Raw genomic sequence first — 19,092 nt, 5'->3', positions numbered from 1 at the left:
TGACATATACAATTTTCTGTCGTCAGACACGAGAATCAATGAATGTGTTTGTCGATAGATGTTTTTGTGTTCTGTTAAATTGTTCCTTTTAAAATTGTTACACGATGATGACTGCTGTACCCATATTTTGACTATTTTATGTCTTAGTTAACGCATCATAGTAAATATAACGGAATTTGATGAGAATGTCATCAAAGTGAGAGGTTTAGCGCTTTAAAACTAGGTTTAATCCACCATTTTCTACATTTGAAAATGCATGTACCAAGTCAGGAATATGACAGTTCTTGTCCATTCTTGTCCGTTTTTGATGTGTTTTGTCATTTGATTTTGCCATGTGATTATGGACTTTCCTATTGAATTTTCCTCTGAGTTCAGTATTTTTATGCCCACTTTTATGGGCATTATGTTTTTTGGTCTGTGCGTCCGTCTGTTTGTCCGTCCGTTCGTCCCGCTTCAGGTTAAAGTTTTGTGTCGAGGTAGCTTTTGAAACTTAGTATAAAATTGAGAAAGGAAATGGGGAATGTGTCAAAGCGACAACAACCCGACCATAGAGCAGACAACCGAAGGTCACCAATGGGTCTTCAATGTAGCGAGAAACTCCCGCACCCGTAAGCGTCGTTCAGCTGACTCCTTAAAAATATGTATACTAGTACAGTGATAATAGATGTCATACTAAACCACGAATTAAACATAAGAAACTCAAATTAAAAATCAAACAAGACTAACAAAGGCCAGAGGCTCCTGACTTGGGACAGGGGCAAAATTGCGGCGGGGTTAAACATGTTTATGAGATCTCAACCCTCCCCCTATTCCTCTAGCCAATGTAGAAAAGAAAACGCATAACAATACGCACATTAAAATTTAGTTCTAGAGAAGTCCGAGTCCGATATCAAGATTTAACAAAAGAAAATAAATAAAATGACAATAATGCATAAATAACAACAGACTCCAATGTACTAGCAGTTAACTGACATGCCAGCTCCAGACCTCAATTAAACTGATTGAAAGATTACGTCTTCATCATATGAATATCAGGCACAATCCCTCCCGTTAGGGGTTTAGTATCATACTATCATAAAATATATGAGAAGAACATAACCCGTGTCATGCCAACAACTGTTTTTTTTTTAAATAAATGTGTTTAATATCGATGCAAAGACCCTATAAGTAAATCAATATTAAAGCCAAAATATGCAATCTTTAATGACCTGACAACAGTATCGTAACTATATCCCTTCTTATTACGTCTTTTTAAAGGTTTTGTAAGCTTTTGAGGTGAATACTGACATTTTTGTGCTTTGTAAATAATATTACCATAAAAGATTGGATGTGAAATACCTGAACATATAAGATGTCTGCATGTTGAGTTATATTTACGAATTATTTCCTTATACCGATGATAAAATTTAGTTAATGTTTTGACTAGTTTGTGATATCGAAAACCCTGGTGTAATAATTTTTCAGTAATACATGAATTTTTCTCGCTAAAATCTAATACGTTGTTACATACACGAGCGAATCGTACAAGTTGAAATATATAAACACCATAAGATGGTGACAAGGGACGTATACATGTTCCCTATGACATGATCTTTCTAATTTTAATGACAAATTAGAGAATTTCCCCAATTTTCACGGTCCACTGAACATAGAAAATGATAGTGCGGATGGGGCATTCGTGTACTGAGGACACATTCTTGTTGTGATTTTACTATTTATACACATAACAAAACTATAACCAGAACATGTGGTAATATATTAGGCAATACAAGAAAGCAGTTATTCAATTTGTTATGCTGCATCTTTCTCACAAATGAAAGCTCTTGCAACGGTACATTGCATGTCACTCCACATATGACCGTATCGTCCAGCAAGTACCATACAATGCTGGTTACCATTGCCATTATCAGGCTGATTTGTTGACATCCAGTCATAAAACAATCCACTGCCGTGTAAATTTACAAGTACACCGCTGTGTTCCCACAGAAACGTGCCCTCAGTTTGTAGATCAGATCCTCCGATAAAATAATCTGTTTTGCCTATGAAAAAAAAAAATCATTCTGACCATTACTCAACAAACCGATTATACATTCATTGTCAAAAATCTATGATGTTTAAAAGAGTTAGAACAAAGAAAAAGGAGGTTCGTAGATCTTTTCTCCTGTTTCACAGAGGTTCGTAGATCTTTTCTCCTGTTTCACAGAGTAAAATAGTATTCATATATTGTTACTGAATTACTGGCTATTTAATTTTTCCTCTTTAAATTTAATTATTGCAAGATGCAGCCGTTGTCTCCATTTTTCAAAGGAATCTACTTTGGCTTTGACTTTGACGAGGACCCACACATTGAAATGAGACGTAAGCTTTCGACACTGTCGACCACCGGGGTTAAAGATGTAAAATGGTTCGATTCATACCTATTTAAAAGGAAACAATTTGTTAATGCATGCATAATGTGGACCGTATCTGAACTCATTAATGTCACAAATGAAGTTCACCATTCTTGGACCCTTGTTATTTTACACTATGCTAACGATATGTTCTTCTATAACCAATCTGACTGCACTATTGCTATGAGATGATGAAAGAACCATAATGTTTTCACATAAAGATCCCTATGTTATATAACCAAAGCTAGGGAAGTAATTGGAGTATGACAGTGGTTGGCGGGTTGGCAATATGCTTTCCTGACATTTAGGCAATACAGAATTATCATCGTTGGACTAGCACTAAAACTAAAACAAGTTAAACATTTTGAGGTCAAATGTGATCAAGTCGCAACCTCAACTAAAATATACAGTCCTACATATTCACCAAAATGTAATTTCTAGGTTAAAATTTAGGTCCGGCAAGTCTTCTTGCATTACCACAAAAACACAAAAAACAAACAAACGAAAATCGCTCACAACAGCTCTGATTCAATGTCACTTAGATTATTCCTACTTCTACTGGTATGCCTGTGCATCTCAAAAGTTGAAAAAATAAGCTTAAAATGTCCTAAAGAGAACTCTTCGATTCAGTAACAAATAAGCTTCAAGAACATGCGTTGGCAAACAATTCAACAATTTTCTTTTTTGGGATCTTTCGCCCCTCATTTCTAATTTACATAAGTTAAATTTGTGTCATTTTACTCGTTGTTAACAAATCCCCCGCTCCCACCCCAAATATCAAATGACCGTCTCCAAATAAAAACATTTAATGGACTCATACTCGTTTGGGGACATCATTAAAAGTTGTTAACTCTTTTAACATTAAAAGGACCTCGTTGGAGATGTTTAAGTGGAAACGTTTTTTGGGGCAATCATTGGAAAGATGTCAATTTATAAGTGTATATTAAGTTTATTAGTTCGCTTAATTTATCTAATGTTTCTATGTTTCATATTTTCAACCAAACTTGGAAATATTTTATAACATTCCCGAACGAATTTTATCTTATACCTTTTCACCAATAATATCTATATGCAGAGGCTCGGTACTTATGCATCCCGTCATTGTGTTTTTGTGCTATGGTAAATTCTTGAACTTTTAAAAATTAAGTTCAACCCACCATTTTCTACATTAGAAAAATGCTTGGACAAGTCAGGAATATGACAGGTTTTAACCCATTCGATTAAAGTGATTGAGCGTTAGATTTTGTCATTTAATTATGGTCTACCGTTTGGAAATTTTCTTGGAGTCGGTTATTATTGTCATTTTACTGATGAATTAAAATGGAAGCTGGAAATCTTAATAAAATAGTTGTTCATAAGCTTTAACAACAATGTATCCCCCATTTTTTCAATTATTTTAAGTACAGTGTAATCCTATTAATACGGAAGTTGTGTCATGGTCAAAGAAGAGTGCTTGAAAATAGTTTACTGCACTGTTTTATCTAATGGCTGAATGTATTATATATTTTTAGCCAGCCCCTTCAGAGATAGGGAATTATAGATTGGCATTAATACGGAACGTTAAATCTGATAAAAATTTACCTTGATGTACAATAAAAGTTATGAACCGTTTCTCTTTCCAGGCTTTTAGCCTATTGGCAATCATTCAACATCTTTTTGTTATATTTTAAGCTTAGTCTGCAACACACAACTGTATAGAACAGTATCTGTGCAAGAAAATGACTTGATATTTTGGAGAATTTTTGAACTGGCTTATCAACAGGTTACAAAAATTTGCTCTATTACGAATATATTCTGATCCTTTCAATTATTAAATAGAAATCTCCAAACAAGTAATAAAAATTCTTTCACACAATTATAAATTATAAGAATATATTTGATCTCCTTCACAGTGATTTTGTTTACATCCGATGAAGCTGTCTATAAAAGGGACATTTTACTGCATAGACATATACATGTATCAGAAAATAAATATATTTGTTCTTGTTTATTAAGGCTTTATATGAACTAACTGTTATGAGGCACAACACATGTCGCAGGAAGCGAGACTGTTATTTCTCTTCTTGTCAAATGGCCAATGAATGCAATGTCCAATAAAACTGTCAAGTCTAAATCGGAAATACTTTATCATATATCTATTCTACCAGCGCAAGTAAAAAAAAAGTAAAGGAAAACTATTGAGTAGTTCTTACTTTTTTTTAGCCTTTGAAGTCTTCGTTTCCTAACAATATCAGCTAATATTTATATTTTGTTTCTTTGAGAGTTCATTATAGCCAACTGTTTTACATTCTAGTTCTTAAGTCTCATCTAGATGACATGAACATAGGGGTTAGTCTGGCATCCTGGTCATGTCTCTTTGTGCAAGTCTACTGTGGAGCAATGAACCAGGATTCCAGACTACATTGAGATTATAAATAGGAACCCAGTAGGTTAACGATACGAATAATCCTATCAAAATTGAGTCATCCTGAAGCTGATGTTGATTAGCTTTTAAGCACTTAGATGAAATGTAATAATAAAAATTAAATTACCTAAAGTCCCTACATAATCTTTTACAAGCTGATTTTCTTCCGCTGTTTCTAAGGTTGCTAAATAACCACCATTACCTTTACAAATTTCCTGTAATACAATTAGATATATTTATTAAAGAAGTTAAAACGTATTTGTATGTATTATAAACTTAAGGATTACTAGTACTTTATCTGACACGATGATCACATTCAATATATGGAGTTTCAACAGTTGAAAGAATTTGTATCTTTAAAGGCAACAGTAGTATGAGGGTGTCCAAAAGTTATAAATTGATTAAGAAAAAACAAATCTGGGTTACAAACCAAAACTGAGGGAAACACATCAACTATAAGAGGATAAGAGAAAACAAATCTGGGTTACAAACCAAAACTGAGGGAAACACATCAACTATAAGAGGGAAACAAAGGAACAACTGGAACACCGAAGTGCAACTAAACCAAACGCCATATTCCTCGATTTATAAAAAAAATGCACTGATGGTAATTGATAGTTGCATTGAATTCTTTCTATTTAACTCTTCTATCATGCATTTATGTATAAGGTCACACTCTACCCCGAAAAGCAAACATGTTAAAGAGCTGTTCCTTTGCTTAAGGTTCGAATGCATGCAATTGTGTTACGCATTGGATCAGTATAACATTTTCATTCTAATCTATAAAATTCTTAAAATTTCCCAAAGCAAATGCACTGCTATTACTTACTTAGTACATACAACTGTGGTCGTAAAAGGTGAACTTGCATTACAAACATAATTTCACCTCTGCAAAAGATAGTTGCTTTTTTCTTAAAAAAAAAAAAAAGAAAAGCCCAAACGTGAACCCAAGGTCCATAGAAAATATGTTTCCTTTTGATTTGAAATATTTGACTGCATATAAGTAATGATGATGAAGAACCACTTTTATTACAAAAATAATTTACCTTTTATGCCTTCACTATTTTATTCATTTATTACTTGGGGTTTTTCATTTTCCTCGTGATTTATATAAAAAGTTCTAATATTTAATTCAGGGTTTCTTTAACCTGGATGTATTAAAGAAACTTGTTCTTTCGAGAGCATAATCTAGTATTCATATTAGCTGTTAGTATATGAGAGGTCTTGTCTTGTATGTTATTTTCGCTCTCAAGAACAAAGAACACATACTAATTTGCTTCATACGGAGATAAACTTCAAATGATAATTAGACTTTCAATTTCTCTATTCCACCTCTGCCATGAATAGTTAGTCATTAATAGACCACTATTTCACGCCTTATCGTGATGGAGTATGCAGTTTCTCCTTTTTGAGGAAAAAAACTCTATTGATACTAGTTTCAAAGCAAATCAATTTATAAAAAGTAAAATCACAAAATTACTGAACTCAGAGGAAAATCCAATCGGAAAGTCTTTAATCACATGGCAAAATCAAATGACATAACGCATCAAAAACGAATGGAAAAGAACTGTCATATTCCTGACTCAGTACAGGCCTTTTCAAATGTAGAAAATGGTGGATTAAACCTGGTTTTAAAGCGCTAACCCTCTCACTTTGATAACAGTCTCATCAAATTCCGTTATATTTACAATGATGCGTGAACTAAACAGACATAATGAAATATAAAATATGATAATTAAGCAGTTAATAAGTTTGTCATAGCAGAAATTATTTATTGGTCTTGTTTATTTTTGAAAATTGCACCAATTTCCCAAGATTTAGATGCTGTAAGAATAAACAATTATGAAAATAAAAGAATTCAAAATAAACTAACTTACATTCTTGACAATACACCTCTTCGGAAAATTAATTTTATATCAATGTATTTAATGACGTACTTTTTTATATTTATTTTTTTTTAAAAAAATATTGTATTACTAATACAAAATATAAGCATAGACTGAGCAAACGAATATAAAACAGTATACCTAAATGAACGTCAAAATAGCATAATTATTGTCGAAACATTAATTACGTATTTATGAGATGCAAGTTTTTTAAATTCTAGTAATTTGAAACGAACTACTTTTCTTCGCATTCTTTACAGTTTACATTTATTTGTACAGCCTTGAAAAAATCCTCACTATTAAAAGGGAAATAATATAACAAAACCTGTGGGACATTATACAACATTATTATTTATTTTTTACTATTTAGGATTTTTTTTAATTCAGCTGGGAATGGTATATTGGTTTTATTTTAAGTCTCGAGTTTCAATTGAAACCTTAATGATTTAATGAATATTCCTTTGATATTAACGTCAACTTTTGTTAGTATCTATTACTGGAAGTATTTTTTTAATAGAAATATCACATGGAAAACGTTCAGAAAAATAATCAGCTAATTTTGACAGATAATGCGCAATAGCACATGGTACAATGTAACATCGCGCACAGTTGGATGCCTTCCCAAAACATATATAGGTGATCAAATCATGATTTGGATATCTATCCATGATGTATCTATATATATCCATGATGTATCGATATCTATCCATGATGTATCTATCTATCTTTTATCTTCCTACTCAGTTATTTTTCAGCAATATTACGTTACGAACAGAAAAATAAAATATATTGTACCGATTTATTTATTGTTTATGGATTATTACCTTGGTATGTATATTTTTTGGTAAAACTATGTACATGTAATGCAGTGCTTAGAATATTTATGTGAACGATAAGGTGTAGATATTTGTTATTTTAATGTTGGTAGGAGGTGTACTTTTGATTGCACATAAAATGAGAATGCAGAATGTTTATAAATTGGTCTGCTGTATGGTGAAATAAGAATACCTTAGTGGAGATTGCTAAACGAGGAAGTATAATTTTATAGAATACCTCAAGTCTAGTTTTTTTTCCGTTTGTGGTGTGGGCCACAGTAGATATTCATATTTGAGACAAAGCTGGTATTGTGGTATATGTTATATGTATAGCGGACAGCTCTTCGTTAAATCGTCTAAATTGGATTGTTTTGATTTTTGTTGTGAGGGCCCCATAAACAACGGCTGCGTTTAAGCTTGAGTCGAACTAATGATTTGTATACCCTTTGATTTATTTGTTTGAAAGATAATTTTAGGTTACGTTTTAGAACATTTAGCGGTCGATATGCATTTTGTGGTTTGATTGCTAATGAAACAACAGCTATCGGTCACCGAGTTTGTTTCATTAAAGATCTGACTGGCATGGTCATGCCTAAATATTTTGTAGGTATTATTTTGCAGTATGAACATGAAGGATGTAGTCATGGTTGAATGGTTACTTTTTGAGTGATTCTGAGTATAAAGCATTTGTATTTATGTTACGACACTAACCAATCTTTTTCCTACTAGTATTTGCCGTTGAATATAAATCCGGTTGTAGTATTGATGTATCATTTTTGTTTTTTGTTTTTCTAATGATGATTTTGTCATCGTCAAATCAAATAACCTTTAAGTGCCATGCTGTAATTTTTCTAGATAATCGTTATTGTAAAAAAAGAGTAAAATTTGACCAAGGACAATGCTGTGTGGCACACCGTTACTTCGATTTTCTCTGATTAACCCTCATCTAGCATGACTCATTTACGTTTATGTAGAAAATCATCAATCAACCCAATGTATTTATTATCTGTGTCGTTATTGTAAATTATAAAATAACATTTCGTGAGGGAATGTGTCAAACACTTTGTCTTAGATAAAGTTCTTCACAATGACATTAGATTTTATGTTGTTATTGTTGTTTTTTTTCTGGTCCTGTATGAAATGTATGTCTTAAATGAGCGTTTTCGTCGAAATCCATATTGTAGATGGTATAATCAAATTGGTGTTTTTTCAAGGTGTTCCATTATTTGACTAGTTAATATATGCTCCATTATTTTGCAAAGTATACATATAAGCTGATGGGCTTTAATCTATGACATTGCGTTTGTCTTAAATTTTCGGGATTACAAAAACAATTAACATGTTTCCAGTCTGTATAATATTTTCTTTTATTAAGTTATTTACTTTCAAATCCACAAATGGATTTGAACCAAGAGGAATTCAGGACCCATCCAGCGGTTTTAGTGTAAAGACTTCATAAACAGTTCGAGAAAAGCATGACCTTATGCAATGCCAAAAATACAAGTAAACAGTATCGACAAAATAAAGTATCTTGATTTTGCACTAGGATACAATATATTGATTAAAAGAAAGTATATAAGTCGCATGTTTCCACAACTATATATATAAAGCAATATATTTGAAATTGAACTGTATAAGTTAATTCAAAGGATCAGTTAGTTTACACAAATCGTGTCTTAATTAATGGATTTTATAAACAATATCACTGTAAACATTAAGATGTGATAACCCGTTTTTAATAACAAATCTACAAGCACAGCCGAACTTTATAACCATAGATATTTGTATCTATGAAATAATTTGGTAAAGGTTTGAAATAATTTCGGGTAACAAAATCCCTGACTTAAATTTACAAAATATGCATTAATTACGTCCACTGAAACCAAAACTACAAATATAAACATTGCGAACAATAAAATGATATATACACACCGCAAAATTGACCCAAAGGTTCATCACCGTTCAAAAATATAACCAAACATGTTGATATAAATGATTTCGAATACCAATTCGAAATATGAATTTCGATTTACAATTTGGAAACTTCATTCTGACCTAGAGCTGATGATTTCCGGAGGAATTACGCAAGTCACGTATATGTACATGTAGTAACTAACGTCCATAATAAAAAAATTAAAATTTTGATTTGTTTTGTGATGGAATTCATCATACAACATGTTTTAACAAAAATAGTCTGCAGTATAAACATTTCACAAAGCAAAAAAAAAAAAAAAAAAAAAAAAAAAAAAATCGGTCCAAAGCGAAATTCGTGAATTGTATGATACCTTAAATAGAATGAAATTCAAAACAGTGTGGCTGTGACCATTGATTGACACATTAAATTCATCCATTGACTGGGACAATTTAGGTGAACGTTTGTATGTAACGACCACTGCTCACTATGTACTTTTTAAAGACACTTAAACTATGGGGTCACCAAAGGTTCTCAACACCTTAATAAAGTAATTCGAAAAATTAATCAGAAATAACACGATGTTTTGATTTATATCAATTATATAAATCAAAACATAAAGGTTATTCCTGATTAATTTTTCGAATTATTTTATAATTAAAGGCGTTAAGAAACCTTTGGTGACCCCACAGTTTAAATGTCTATCGTAGGTACGTCGTGAACAGTGGTCGTTACAGACAAACGTTCACGTAAATTGTCCCAGTCAATGGATGAATTTAATGTGTCAATCAATGGCCACAGCCACACTGTTTTGAATTTCATTCTATGTTCTATTGTCCTTTTAGATCTTACAGAATATCTTGAGGGCAAAAAGCAGACCTTTTTCTCCTTTGTTTTAATTTGTTTTACTTCTATCTTTTATCCTTTAATCTTTTCTATTGCACTTTAGTATTTCTGTTGTTTCGTATTTTTTCCTCTTATATTTGATGTGTTTCCCTCAGTTTTGTAACCCGTATTGGGTTTCTCTCAATCGATTAATGACTTTCGAACATCGGTATACTACTGTTGCCTATTTTTTTAACTATTCATCATAATTCTTTACATATTTCGAATTTTAGAAATTTGATATATTTTTTGAAAAATTACGGTAGCAATATCTTTTTAAACAGACCTTATTTTTGGCTTGCAATCAACATGACCCTGAAAGCATGCTAAATATTATGCAGCTTGTCAATGACGCATTTTCATACCCGTTACATATCTATAAAAATCGAGTTATTTTGTGGTATAATCTTATCCATCATATCATGCTATAAAATTGATTTTCGATATGAAGGTGTTACCAAAAACATGTATTCCAATATTTCAAAGACATCTTGAGTCGTTTGTGTAGTGGCCGGCTCTGAACGAATTTAGGAAAAGGGTGGTATTTGGCCTTATATCGCAACTACCACCAGTACAAGACACGGCACTTCTGTATAAATATATAGTTCTCAAACTGAACCGCAACAACTGTATTTTGTCCGGACAATACTACTCGGTAACCAATACACAATTGTGATTGGCAATGAAAGAACATTTATTACGTTGAAAGAGAATACTAAAATCACCAAAACAACATACAACAGTACATGAAGATGAGGTGTATTGGACTTGCTGCAACTCTTTACTTTCCAGACGAATGTTTGTTTGGCTAAGATATAATATTCGTAACCAAATTGTCACCTCACCATGAAGCAATTAACGCTTCAGCAAATCAATTGAAAACCTTTGTTGTGGCACGCTAATTGTGGAGACATAGGCATGAACAGTGAATCGACAACAAATTTTATTCAATTTAATTGATCGTTGTGTGAATTTTGTGTTACATATTTTCACATCGTAAGGAGAAATTAAAATCGACTAACACAGAGCAAGCTTAGAAACTTCAAAGTAAATTACATTAGGGCTTACTAGTTTTCAAATGGACAATTTTCTAATATTTACACTGCGTACGACCAACTGAGAATATGGCACGATCTGAACTAGTATTGCATTAAAACAACTTAATCTTGCGTTAAATGCACAATTTCAATGGTTATATTTACCTTCCCTTCCTAAATGACAAAATGATCGTTTTGCGTGTCACAATTACCCGAAATACTACACGGTATTGGCGATATCCTGTATAAATAAGAGTTTTGTATTTAAAGTGTTCTCGATGATCTTTTTCCTGTTCCACGATTTTAGATTTTAATAGTGATTAAATGAAGGGTTGAAAGTTTACACAGATTTAACACAGACATATATTACCCAATAATTAAATCCGTACGGCCTACATCACAGATAATTTCCAAAACCGTATGGTCGGCTATTAAATAAATTATTACATACACGACCGAATCGTTCAAGTAGAGATATATAAACACCATCTTAAATAAAGGCAAGATACAGTAGTATACCGCTGTTCAAAAGTCATTGAGAGATCCGGGTTACAAACCTAAACCGAGAGAAACACATTAACTATAAGAGGTAAACAACGAAACAACAGAACACTGAAGTGCAACAAAAACAAACGACAATGCAACATATATAGCAACGAAATATAAGATAACAACTGCCATATTCCTGACTTGGTACAGGACATTCTAAGAAAAATAGTGGGTTGAAACTCGCGCTATATGGCAATGTAAGATATGCCGCTATAATAACAACATTACATGACTGGAATACAGTACAAACAAATGCAAGAACACCAATGACAGAGACATACATAAAGAAACAATATTAAAGTACATTTCGACATGTTAACCACAGAATAACAACAGATAACTAAACTAAACATATTGATAATTAACAGTGGAAAACGTCATGTCTTTTCTCGTAAAATTTCATATTTGGGTTAAAGTTATAGATCTCAAGATCCAGGAAATGATAAGTGTTCATTGTTAGTATAAGCTTTATATAAAGTCAATTCATTAGGATAAATTTCTTTAGTGTACATACTGAAGTCATCTTTATTGAGAGCCAGTATATCATCCATATCTTAAAAGGTTATTACATTTTTGTATCAGATGTTGTTTCGATGGGTCGTTCCTGAATTCAGTGATGCCACATTTATCCGCATTCAAAAGGGGGGGGGGGTATAAACAAGAGGCCATCTGAAACCCAACTCCGGATGCATAACATCTCGCTGTGTTGAAGATCCATTTGTTGCCTTTGGTTGGGTTTATTTCTTTAAAAGGGGGGGGGGGGTCTTTTGGTCGGGTTGTTATCTCTGACACATTTCTCGTTTTCATTTTAATTCATAATTAAATTATCATATTATGCCCTAGACTGCTAGTAATCCAATAAAAAAGTTTATTTTTCAATTCAATAAACTAATCATTATACCACTGATTAAAATTACACTCCAGTCGCCCATTTCGTCAACAAAAAACTTATAAGTGACTGTTTTAGTAATTGTTTCCCTTGCTCAAAGAATATATATGTTACGTGTAGTATATTTTTAAAGCAAAGTTAAAGTGAACTTTAAACAAATAAACTTGAGGTTTCGCAATAAATTTTTGTTTTTTGCCAAGTAAACATTTCTCATGTGAGGTCATTTTATAGCTGCCTGGTATGGGTTCTGCGTATAGTTGAAGGACATACAGTGACCTAGAGTTGTTAACTTCTATGTCATTTGGTCTCTGGAGGAAAGTTGTCACATTGGCAATTACATCACATTTTCTTATTTTCGTTAAGAACTATCTGTGTTTATGTATCCCATCATACTTTGAACGACAAAATCATTTTATGATGTGACTCTATACCTATGTATCTTGTCATACTTTGTATGACAAAATTATTTTATTTATTTATAGTACTTTTTCTGTTAACCCACTTTTTTGTGATATACATTTGACGTGACTCTGTACTTATGTATCCCGTCATACTTTGAACCACACTATTATTTTATTTATTATTACTTTATACTGTTCAGTCAGTTTTTGTTATATCTATTTTGACTGACTGTATTTATGCAAATTATTTCATGTCTACCTTTGCGAATTTCAAACGCGCAATTTTACACTAGTACTCAAAACCCTCCTTCCTTGATGGGTGCATTTTACATAGACAAATAAAATCGTATAATATAATCAAAATGAGGATGTTAATTTGATATGTGCTTCTTCGTTACATTTGTTGTTTTTATAGTGATTAATATGATAACACAATGTTGACTGCTGTACCCCTATTTTTGACATTTTTAACTATTGTGTCTGTTTGTTTTGTTCAAGCATCGGTGACAATATAATGGAATGTGATACGACTGTCATACAAGTGAGAGGTTTAGCTAGCTATAAAACCAGGTTCAATCCACCATTTTCTACATTTGAAAATGCCTGTACCAAGTCAGGAATATGACAGTTCTTGTCCTTTCGTTTTTGATGCGTTTTGTTATTTGATTTTGCCATGTGATTATGGACTTTCCGAATTGATTTTCCTCTGAGTTCAGTATTTTTGTGATTTTACTTTTCATAACAAAGAGCCTTTTGTCTTTTCGTTCTGGAGTAATTGGTTATTCATTAAATTCACTTCTAAAGTCATTGAACGCGACATAAAACAGTTCCATATATTTCACATCTTAATTAAATTATCAGTGCATTGCTAGTACATGATGTATTTGCTTATAACAAAAGTGAAATAAAATATATGTTTTTTCTATGTTACTATTGATTGAACTTTTATGGTAATATATTTTCCACAGCACAACAGTTACTGACTTTTATCTCAAATCTAGGTGCATTAGTATGTGATAAGTGGTAATACTTGTTAAAAACTCTCGAATCGAATCGATTATCATCCAAATGTAATAAAATTTCATATTTGTAAATAATTACATTAGATGTATGTTTCATTATAATACTTTATTCTGATTGGTTAACCGCACATCACGTGTTATTCCGTAAGCAATTGCATCACTCAATAAAACTTTTCATTCATGATAACACATGGTCCAACAATAAAGTGCACAGGTAAATAAAATAAAAAAAAAATAAAATTCGTGTTTTCATGACCATACATGTAGCTAAAAAATGTAATTATAAGTATTGAATGCTTCTTTTTGTAACTTCATAGGGGTGTAAAAGCGTTGACCGTGCGCACATTTTCATTATGAAGCGCTTCCGCGCTTCATACAAAATGTACTTCGGTCAACGCTTTTACACCCCAATGAATTTACAAAAAGAAGCATTCAATTCTTAAAAAAAATATTTTAAGTATGTTTTACTTCCAAATACGTAGATCCAGTATACGTATGCCTATAATTATACAGTTAAAAAAAGAGGGATGAAAGATACCAGAGCGAAAGTCTAACTAATAGATTGAAAATAAACTAACAACGACATGGCTAAAACAAAAAGACAAACAAACAAATAATAGTACAGAAGACACAACATAGAACACTAAAGACTAAGCAACACAAAACCCAACAAACACTGGGGGTGATCTCAGGTGCTAGGAAATGGTAAGCAGATCCTGATTCACATGTGGCACCCGTCGTGACGCCATGTTATTACAAATTCGGTAAATAGTCTAATTCGGTCGGTTATATTCGTCAAATTCCTTGTTTAAGGAATTTAGTGATCATAGAGGTAAAATTACAAAAACGAGTAATTTAGATCCGCAATAAACAATTGGTATTATGTAAATGAGATTGTTCAAACTTCACAATAAACACAGAAAATGTTTCACTAGAATAGGTTAAAGCTGTTCTTAAATTCTGTCTTTAAAAGGGACAAATGTTGCTTTAACAGTACTTCGGTTGTTTTGTCATCTTGTACAAACTTTTTAATAACAAAACGTTTTTTTCTACTTACAATGAATTGATAGTTGGTCTAGAAGGTATATCACTACAGAACATTTGACCTCAATGTCAAATAACAGTTTCTAAACCTCATATCCCCAATCGATGATAACAAATAATTGAATATCTAAAAGATATAAACAAAAAATATTCAGATCCCAACCTTAAACTAAGTGAGTTATGAGTTTTGATACGAATTTAATCAGAAGGCCAAGTGTTTCGTCTCTAAACTATTTGTCTCGGACGTTTAGCTCAAACAACAATAAATCAATTAAATCAGCACCTTACCGACGCATTTTTCCATTCCTGCTTAGTAGTGGTATCTGGAGGAGTAATTCGATAACAGCTGGCACCAACCAATATCCAGTCTGGGTCACATGAAACTTGTCTACTTGTTGACTGGGACGTCGGAATCGTTGTTTCGGATGATGATAGGAATTCTAGAGAAGCTGTTGTTATTTTTGAAGTTGTTGTCGTTTCAGGTATAAGATCCACAGAAGATGTTGTTATCTCTGAGGTCGTTGTCGCTTCAGGTATTAAATCTACAGAAGTCGTTGTTGACTTTAAAGTAGTTATCGTTTCAGTTATTAAATCCACAGAGGCTGTTGTTATTTTTGAAGTCGTTGTCGTTTCAGGCATAAAACCTAAAAGTGAAAATAAGTTACTTAAACTAAGGTGTATTCCGAAAGCTTTATATGTATTGCAATATATAACATAATAAGTGTTATAAGGACCGACTTTTAAGTTTGTTGTTATACTGTGTTGTTACACACGGTTCCAGTTTAAGATAGCAAACGCTTACAAACATCGTTTAACCCTGCCACATTCTAAATGTGCCTGTCCAAATTCAGAAACCAGTAATTCAGTGGTTATCGATTTTTTTCTATTTGTTATAAAAGAGGGACAAATAATACCCGCGGGACATTCAAACTCAAAGATCGAAAAACAATGACAACGCTATGGTTAAGAAAGAAAAAGACAAACAAACACATGATAGTACACACAACTAAAGACTAAGAAACCAGCCCCACCATCATAATTGTTTTTCTGTTTATTGTTTTGAACATATATCGGGCCGTTTATATTTATAGTTTTGTACATATATCGGGCCGTTTATATTTATTGTTTTGAACATATATCGGGCCGTTTATATTGATTGTTTTGAACATATATCGGGCCGTTTATATTGATTGTTTTGAACATATATCGGGCCGTTTATATTTATTGTTTTGTACATATATCGGGCCGTTTATATTTATTGTTTTGTACATATATCGGGCCGTTTATATTTATTGTTTGAACTGTTTTACATTTTGTTATGTCGGTGCATTTTACAGCTTACTATACAGAATGGGTTTGCTCGTTGTTGATGGCATCACGATGGCCTATGTTTGCTTGAATCCCCTTATGAACTCTGTTTGATAAGTGTATCATTAGTAATCATACAAGATCTTCATACTTTATACATGGAAAAAATGTGAATATATACATTTCATCTCTTTAGCGCCTCTATGGTCTCATGATGTCGTCGTTGCATCAAGTATACTTGGTTTTTGACACCCGACCAGGTATTTCATAAGTATCATGAGTCTGCTATGTTATTTGTAGCCGTACCGACTTCACAGTAGGTAACTGATTTTCACGACACCTTGTCACTTTCAAATGTATAATGCAATTACTTAAAGGTAAGCAACTTATTACATCTATTAAGCCCAAGTCACACTGTCACGTTTTACTACGTTTTGAATAAAAATTCTCCTTTATTATGAAAACTAGGCATATGGCAAAATTTGGGGTAATCTGTATCTGTATAAGGAATTCCCTTCTTCAAAGGAGCACTTCTTTTCAGAATCGGTTTTAAAGTTCACTATATATATTTACAGGACTATATTTACAGGGGTCTTGGATATACAAAAATGCAAATATTTACGCCCGTGGGGTGAATTTTGGGTATATTCAATGGCCCTTTCGTCTATTTTCTATTTATATTTATACTCTATTTTGGAGCAGTTTCCGTACATTTGCATCTACAGCCACATTATAATCTACTTGGAACTAAAATAAGCTGTTTATTTATTACCAAGCTGGTTAAGTTAGAGCATTTATTACAGTTTTAATGCTACGAAGAAAGCAGTCTAATTCATGCAGGTATGGTGTACGAATATTATTCAGAGATTTACAATCTAGAAGAAAATGTTCAACAGTTTCTGAATTTTCATTGCAGAGAAGACAAGTGGGATCTATTGTATTTTGGTTAATTGCAGCCTTATTGCTTTGCAGATAATAAGTTCCTGTCAATAGTTTTAATTTTGGTTGTAGGCGGCTAATATCTTGTGCAACACTTGCAAGACATGGATGAATATTGTGCCATAGAATATTATTTGCAGATAAATTGCGAAGATAGAGGTTGTGGCGTATGTACTCAGTTGACGGATAAGTAGCCAGAGGGTCCCACCTACTAATAGAAAGAGGTAATGGTGTTGGTAATTTGCTAATTTGCATAGGTAAACGGACAGAACGTCACAAGCTTAAGACATAAAGTCACAAAATTTGGTAGGACTGAATAATTTTTTGAATGTTTAAGAGAAATATCTTGAAATATTTACTTTTTAATACATATAGTCATATTAAAGTTTAGGAAATGTGTCATTTTACTTGAAAGAAAAGGATTTATTTAATTTTTATCATTCAAAAGTTATTTTTCTTGGCTCCATGAAACCATTTAAGTATCAAGCCATTTTGACATTTTGTTTTTTGAACAATTATTTGATCATCTATTTTGTTTACAAAGTTGGTTTATATACAATTATTTAAGAAAAATACAAAACATATTTTTGTAGAAATACTCGTTTTTTATTTAAAGGATATATTCAGAAAAAATGAATTGTGACTTTATGTCCTGTGACTTTCTGTCCTACTTTCTTTGCATTACGGCCATTTTGCCTTATCATGACGGCAGCCATTACAATAGGATTATATAAGCCCCTTAAATAAAAATGCCAATATGCCAATACCTATGTCGAATGAAAATTTGTTCGCATATAGGTGGATTGTACATGTTTTAAGGCTTCTGTCAGTGTACAAATGGACATTGTCTACTCTGCAACCTTTTGGCCTTTTTAGTTTAAAAATCGGAAGCGTAACCATAGTATAATTGCTATATAAGATCATATAATATGACGGAAAATCGTAAAATAGCAAGATTCAAAACAGAATTACATATGCAAGAATATATTGTTCATGATTTGTTCGCATACAGGGAAATACGTTGTAGGTTGAATTTTAAAGTTAAATAACTTTTAACTTACTTGCTTTCTTACGTTTTCGGCCAAATTCTTTTAAAAACAATGATTTCAACCATCCCATTTCGTAAGAAGTCAAATTTTAAGCATTTACCCAGAGAAGTACACAGCATTTTTTTGAAAATATCCACCTAAGGAAGTTTATACAGATACATTAGTTTTAGATACATGACGGAAAAGGACTGGATTATCCGCAAATCTAAAATAAATTATATTTTCAATCTTAAGCTAAGGGAGGGATTTTGATTAAGTACCCTTCGTTTTGCCATATGGTTTTACTAGGTTAGTGCCAAGTTCTTATCACGTTTTGCTACGTATTTGAACGTGTAGACCTACGTTTTCACCACGCATTGATACGTTTTGATATGCAGTAAGCATGTTTTGTTGCGTTCCGCTAAGCTTTGATACGTATTTACTAAGTTTCTACTTCGTTTCAATTTTCGGTACGTTTGTTGTTGAATTTTCAAAACATACGGGGCAGGTCCAGTATTGAACAAAGGATCACTTCGTTTCGATACGCTTCGTTACGTATATTCCCGTTTCGCTACGCGTTCAA

General features: G+C 32.3%; 1 protein-coding gene across 1 annotated transcript; it reads right to left on the bottom strand.

Annotated features, from left to right (window-relative positions):
* Window positions 1-1,694: 1,694 nt before the first annotated feature.
* Window positions 1,695-18,658, bottom strand: LOC143049817 (C-type lectin 16-like). The gene is made up of 4 exons (XM_076223553.1): window positions 18,543-18,658; window positions 15,523-15,878; window positions 4,922-5,009; window positions 1,695-2,039 (listed from the first exon to the last, which is right to left on the bottom strand). The coding sequence occupies exons 1-4, from the start codon at window positions 18,598-18,600 to the stop codon at window positions 1,792-1,794; spliced, it is 750 nt and encodes a 249-aa protein (XP_076079668.1). The 5' UTR covers window positions 18,601-18,658; the 3' UTR covers window positions 1,695-1,791.
* Window positions 18,659-19,092: the final 434 nt, after the last annotated feature.

The sequence above is a fragment of the Mytilus galloprovincialis genome, chromosome 1 (genome assembly GCF_965363235.1).
Source record: "Mytilus galloprovincialis chromosome 1, xbMytGall1.hap1.1, whole genome shotgun sequence".
In the NCBI taxonomy this organism is placed as follows: Eukaryota; Metazoa; Mollusca; class Bivalvia; order Mytilida; family Mytilidae; genus Mytilus; species Mytilus galloprovincialis.
This window is presented reverse-complemented; position numbering and strand designations above follow the sequence as displayed.

Excerpts from the sequence above, each read along its gene's own strand:
- LOC143049817 (XM_076223553.1), bottom strand. The coding sequence starts at position 18,600 with ATGGGATGGTTGAAATCATTGTTTTTAAAAGAATTTGGCCGAAAACGT. Across the intron at positions 15,879-18,542 it reads CCGAAAACGTAAGAAAGCAA|GTTTTATGCCTGAAACGACA; the intron begins GTAAGTTAAAAG and ends TTTCACTTTTAG. Across the intron at positions 5,010-15,522 it reads AGGAATGGAAAAATGCGTCG|GAAATTTGTAAAGGTAATGG; the intron begins GTAAGGTGCTGA and ends ATTGTATTACAG.